Genomic DNA, 6000 nt, shown 5'->3' with positions numbered 1-6000 from the left:
TATTGTCTGAATCAAAAAGCTCTGAATATTATTTAACAGCGGCCAATGCTCTTTCAAATTTATTTATGTACAAAACAATCCTAATCGCCTACACGACAGATGCCAACAATAATATGACTGGCGCATTTGTCAGACAAGTGTTTGTGGCCAAAACTGAAGACTAGAAACAAACTATTCCGGCATTGCTTCAACGTGACAGAATCAAAGCTAACAGACCGTACAATTGGCTATAAAGCTGACCCCAGCTGACCATACAAGTAATTGAGTTAAAAATAATGAACCCACTTTTTCACAGCTAAGAATAATATGCAAACATGATAAAACAAATATGTGCGTGCATGTACATACTATATATAATAATATTAAGTAAGCACACGACTAGTCGACTTGCAGATACCCTATACTCTGTCGTAAAACAATTGTATTTCAAAACAATATTCTGTACCTGAGTATCTAAATACCCCGTTTGTTAAGCTATACCTAATCTAAACTATATAAATAGGAACGCGGATGTGAGCAGAAAAAAAACATACGTATATATATCTCCCCATATAGCCACAGCTGCCTCGTGATAGAACTATGTTGTACCAAAGACTATAGAAAATGTACCAAACTCGGTTAAAATGAGTACAACCAATATAATAGCCAAGTAAGAGCGTTCTAGAATGTGGAACTATAGTAAAATAAAAATGCATATCATAACATAATATTTACGTAAAATATCTTATTGAGGACCATAGGAAAAAAGTACCATTTTGTATAAAAAAAATTCCAGTATATCATCAAAGTATACTTTTTAAAGTATACTATTATTGTTATTATATTATTATTATCATTATCATTATCAAAATCATTATTATCGTTATTATTATTATTCTTATTATTGTCATTATTGATGTCATTATCAATATAATTCGACATTATTATTATCAATTGACGCCTTTGATTACTTTGTTAAGTTGGTCCATATTTATTGAATTATTCTCAGTAAAATAAGACAAACTGATATCTGCTTGCCAGGGTATTTTTTACGCGACGCTTGCAAAATTTCGTGAAAATGTGCAATTTTGTATTTTTTATAAGATTGCTGATAGGGTCTATTTAGATGTGAGTAAAAAATTATTCGAGTATTTGCAGCATACGAATGCGATTTTTGTTTGTTCTGCAATTTATTAATAGCATCGAGGCCCAGAGCAAGTGCAGCACTTGTACTCGGAGCAGAGAGCATGGTCCTCACATATGCATACAAATTATTTTCATCTGGGTATATTTTCTATGTGCACAATTAGTCTGTGTGAAAAGGTTGAGTAAACTATTTGGAAGGCGCGAAAATATTAAAAAAAAAAAAAAAAAAGAACGGTGACAAAAACGAGTACATAAAAACGATAAAGAGAGACTTTGACGAATAAATCTCTGCAGGATTACACGAATATTGCAATATAAAAATGGTCTCCAGCCAGACAGCAACAGCAAATCGCGTCTTTTGGTTAGCAATATTATTCATCAGTTTATTGCTGCCATTGGGCACCCAAGAGGCCAGCCGTGACCTGTGCAAGGGCTCAGACGATGCGGCCGCCTGTGCTCAGGCGACCGAAGCTCTGGGCACGGGTCGCAAGGCAGCGCCCAAACGAGCCAAGTTTAAGTTCCATAAAATTCAGCGCATGGACGACGACGACGACAACGGCGACACTGGCGATGATAACGAATCGGGCGCTGAAGACATGGCTGATGACAATGATAATGACGACGATGAGAACGAGAACGATACTGATAACGATAATGATAATGATAATGATGATGAGTCCAAGGCTGGCAATAGAAGACGGCAAGCTGAGGATAGATCTTCGATTGAAAATTATAGTGATAACGAAACCGATGACGAAGACAAGACCGAACCGTCGCTAATGAGTCGCATTTGGAACAGATTTGTTTGGGGCGAAGATGCTGCCAATGAGACCGAGACAGCTGAGGCACAGTATCCCAATGTGCTCAACTGGCTGCACTGGCTGACGGAGCCCACAGAGGAAGCCGCTCCAGTGGGCAAAAAGGAAAAGTCACGCAAACCGGTGAAAAGCGACATTGATTGGCTAACGTATTTGAAGCGCTGGCCCTTCAACAGCATCTTCCCGGAGCCGCCAGCGCAGCCCAGCGCCAAGCGGCGGCGCGAACGACACGGCAACAGCCCGGTTGACGGTGATGGCAGCGGCCCATCGCGGCCGCAGCCGCAGCCCAAGAGCGAGGAATATGTCGAGCTGCTGATACATTCGCTGCCCGCGTTTATTGGCAGCGTGTCCCAAGCGAAGAACGGCGATTGCCACCAGCAGCTGGAGCTGCTGCATCGCCAGCTGCGTGCGCACAAGATGTGGACGTTGCAGAGTAGGAGCACATGACCGATCCCTAGCAGGGCTTAACTCTGATATAGCTATGATATGCCCATTTGCATTGCAGTGCTCGATGCCACGGCCAAAATTGGTGCCGGTCTGTTGCGCGGCAACATAAACCAGTTCGGGGACTATGACCAATGCACCAAGGTGTCCACGACGGTGAAGACGACCGCGTCCAAGAGTTCGATGCGCGTGCATGGCAAATACTGTTTGGCCCAAATCGAGATGCGATCGACTCTAGGCAGCCTCAAGGAGCCGCTGCATCTGCTGCATGGACGCGACCTATGGCACGCCCACCTGAAACATGTAGCTAGCCAGCAGCCCAGCTAGAATGGGATCTCATCTCTTATGATTGAAGTTCTATTGGTTTTCTATTTGGTTTTATTTTTCAGCCCAAGCACTTTGCACCACGCTACAACATCGCCAACTGGGGCATTTGCCTGCCGCACGCCTGCTCCGCCCATGTGGTGCACAGCATTATTGAGACCAGTCTGCGCCCGTACAATGACACGGGCATTGAGTTCCACATCGAGGTGAGGGACGAGCACTGCACCACAAGGCAGCGAAAGAGTTTCACAAAGCTTTTGGCCAAGGACAGTTATTTGGCAACGGGCATGTGAGTTGGCAATCAAACTATTTGTGGAGCACTATGTAATCCGTTGCATAGATTAGGCATTGCCATGCTGGGCCTGATGTGTCTGTTGGCGCTCGCCTGGGAGCACTGGGACTGGATCAGTCACAAGCTGATGCGCCTGCACGGCGGCAACGAGGCGGACGCACAGCTGGCGGCAGCAGCGGCGGACAGAGTCGAGAATGTGTGTGAGCCGCCGGCCGCTGAGGAGCCGGAGCTGGACGAGACGGCAGCCAAAACAGAGGAGGAGCTCACGCCGCCGCTACATGTGCGGCTGTTGGGCGCCTTCGCGCCACAGCGCACTCTGGAGTCGCTAGTGTCGCTGACACATCCAGATGTTGAGTTCCCGCTGATACATCTGCTCAAGATATTGGGCACGCTCATGATCTATGTCAATCTCAAGTACATCATGGCCGGCCATTTGCCCTTGACGAATCGCGACGCATTCGTTGGCACTGTGAATCGCAACTGGAGCCTGGCGTACCGCATACCACTGCTCTACAACGACATGTTGCTCCTGATCGGTGGCTTCTTGGTGGCCCATCAGCTGTCCAATGACATGGAGCAAACGTGCCGTTTGAGCTTCCTGCGGAATGTCAGCTCGAAGGCGTGTCGCTATGTGCCCAGCATACTGGCGGTGGTCGGCTTCCAAACCTGGATACTGCCCCATCTGGGCAGCGGTCCGCTCTGGCATCTGCTTGTCGGCGAGAATGCCCGTCTCTGCGAGGAGAATATGTGGCGTAATGCGCTCAGTGTCCAAAACACTGGCGACCTCGAGGATATGGTATTGAAGTTGATTTCCTTAGCGCTAATACTATTCCAAAAGTGTACAAGCCAATTTGATTTCAGTGCTCGCCCATCACGGTCCAACTCTCATTGGATTTGCAATTGTACTTTCTGGGTGCACTCGTCGTCTGGCTGTACTTCACCGATCCAGAGGCTGGCTTTTTTCTCTGTGGCGCCTTTCATGCCATCTCCGTTGCGGCGCGATATTCACGCACTCAGCGAGATTACCTGGCACCGTCGCTCTTCCACGGCATCGGGTGGGTGTTCCATTAGATTTACGCAAAACTCATGCTCAAACTTTGTTGGCGAAAGCTGCACCCATTGTCAATTTCTAAAAAAAAAGGCATGATATTTTTCTGCCCACGTATGTAACAGGTGAGAGGAGGCACATTCGACTGCATCGAGTCGAGCAGCTGAGTCGGCTTAACCATGTCCATGTCCAGTCTGTCCCGTCTATGAGAGCTAGACGAATTTATATTTTGGCATAACGCATAACAGGCTCATAGTTATTTGATCGACAATCTTATCCTATGTCCATAATATAGACAGAAATCGATTTTGAGAGAACTCGTAATGATGCCAGCTACTTAGATATGTAGAATACGCTGTCTGTCACTTATTGGGAAGACTTCTTACTAGACCCTTGAACTGTAATATTTACACAGCAGGATTTCATTGTTCATTGCCCATCCCATTAACTTTCTATCTTAATATTGTCCAATCCCTCATAACTAAAACGTCGCATGCTTAATGATATTTTGTCATTTCAGTAATTCATTTGTCTAATTTTGTTGCTATTTATTTTTTAACTAATTATAATTGCTAATGATATTGGGTTTTCAATGAAAAGAATGCTTCACTACTATTTCTGTTGAATTTTTATCATTATTTCCTTATTCAATGGAAATGTTAATGGAATCAGTTATTCATTGTTAATACTTTTTCAATGATATTAATATACATTTTTCAATTTATTTGCTTTTTTGAACTATAATTAAATGCGAATTTCAATATGATTATTTTATTACCATTTCAATGATAAATTATTGTAATATATAATTTATTTATTTAATAATATTAACAATCATTGCTTTCATTCTAATGAAATCACTAATGCATTTGCAATACAAAAGTATATTAACCATATAGTTAATGCCTTAAACTTTCATCAAAGTCGGACTACGGCAACACACGTAACGGCAACTCGAGCCTGGATGCAGGGTATCAACTAGCCGGCGAGAGTACTCGGACTCATTTTCTTGTTGTTTTTTGTTTTTGTGTTTTTTATTAACAGTGTCAGCAAATTTTACCGCACCGCTAATCTTATTTACAACTCGCCAATCACGCGTGCAACCACTTACCTTTTGGGCATTGGCGCCGGCCTCCTATTCCGCAGCGAGTCCGGATCTTTTGGCGTTGTGCCACGCTTTCGGCGTGCGGGTTGGGCTCTGGCAATGCTGGGCATTGCCTGGTGCTTTTGGTCAGCCGCGGCGGGAATGCGCACCAAATTCGTATACAATGCGACGGAGGCAGCTGCATACCTGGCCTGGAGTCCACTAATACTTGGCCTCGGCCTATGCTGGGCCATTCTGATGGCGCCACTGGACAAAGGTCTGTTGCAGCGTTATCCAAACATTGCCCGTCCTGTGCTACTTCTGTCGAGAATGCAAATTCCGCTACAGCTGGCCAGCTATGTGGTCGTCCTGTGGAGCACGGCAAGCGTAAAGGAGCCCCATCAATTTCAAATCTCCGATTTGGTACGTAAATCTCTGCTGCATAATGCATCCAACTATATGCAACCCTTATGTTGGCTCCGCAGATAAGCCTACAGGAGCTGGTGTGCATTGTGTGCTTCGCCCTTATTGTGGCCTTCCTTATTGACTTGCCCGCCCAGCAAATAGGCTATATATTATTGGATATCATGTTTAGTGATGTTCTGCTATCGAGCAGCAAAGAGAACACAACTGTGGAGCCGTCGGAGGCGACACCATCGGAGAAATCACCGGATTCGCCAGAGCCCATCGAATCGATTTGGTCCTCTGAATCAGAGCCTGAGGAGGAAAAGTCCAACGACATTTAATGCTTCAATTATACTTATTGCATCTATGTATTTTTATTTCCATTAATTCAAGTTTGTCATTAATAAGCCAGATAGCCAGACTGAGCAAAACGAAAGAGTGTTTGCTTTATCCAGACTCG

At 44.6% G+C, this 6000-nt stretch overlaps 1 protein-coding gene across 3 annotated transcripts; it reads left to right on the top strand.

The window, feature by feature from the left end:
* Positions 1–1312: 1312 nt before the first annotated feature.
* LOC6631494 (uncharacterized) lies at positions 1313–5976 on the top strand. 3 transcript variants are annotated; one of them, XM_032439863.2, is made up of 7 exons: positions 1318–2376; positions 2449–2690; positions 2777–3000; positions 3052–3799; positions 3865–4058; positions 5096–5558; positions 5621–5976. In XM_032439863.2, exons 1-7 carry the CDS (start codon positions 1446–1448, stop codon positions 5879–5881), a joined length of 3063 nt encoding a protein of 1020 aa, XP_032295754.1. In that variant the 5' UTR covers positions 1318–1445; the 3' UTR covers positions 5882–5976. The 3 variants fall into 3 exon arrangements, with proteins under 3 accessions (XP_032295756.1, XP_032295754.1, XP_032295755.1); XM_032439864.2 differs by lacking the exons at positions 1318–2376; positions 2449–2690 and having other exon boundaries at positions 2926–3000; positions 3057–3799; XM_032439865.2 differs by lacking the exons at positions 3865–4058; positions 5096–5558; positions 5621–5976 and having other exon boundaries at positions 1313–2376; positions 3057–3342.
* The last annotated feature ends 24 nt before the right edge of the window (positions 5977–6000 follow it).

Source organism: Drosophila virilis, chromosome X (assembly GCF_030788295.1).
Source record: "Drosophila virilis strain 15010-1051.87 chromosome X, Dvir_AGI_RSII-ME, whole genome shotgun sequence".
Lineage (NCBI taxonomy): Eukaryota > Metazoa > Arthropoda > Insecta > Diptera > Drosophilidae > Drosophila > Drosophila virilis.
Note: the sequence above shows the minus strand (reverse complement) of the source record. Positions and strands in the feature narration are given on the sequence as shown.

Excerpts from the sequence above, each read along its gene's own strand:
- LOC6631494 (XM_032439863.2), top strand. The coding sequence starts at position 1,446 with ATGGTCTCCAGCCAGACAGCAACAGCAAATCGCGTCTTTTGGTTAGCA. Across the intron at positions 2,691-2,776 it reads GGCACGCCCACCTGAAACAT|CCCAAGCACTTTGCACCACG; the intron begins GTAGCTAGCCAG and ends TTTATTTTTCAG. Across the intron at positions 5,559-5,620 it reads AATTTCAAATCTCCGATTTG|ATAAGCCTACAGGAGCTGGT; the intron begins GTACGTAAATCT and ends TTGGCTCCGCAG.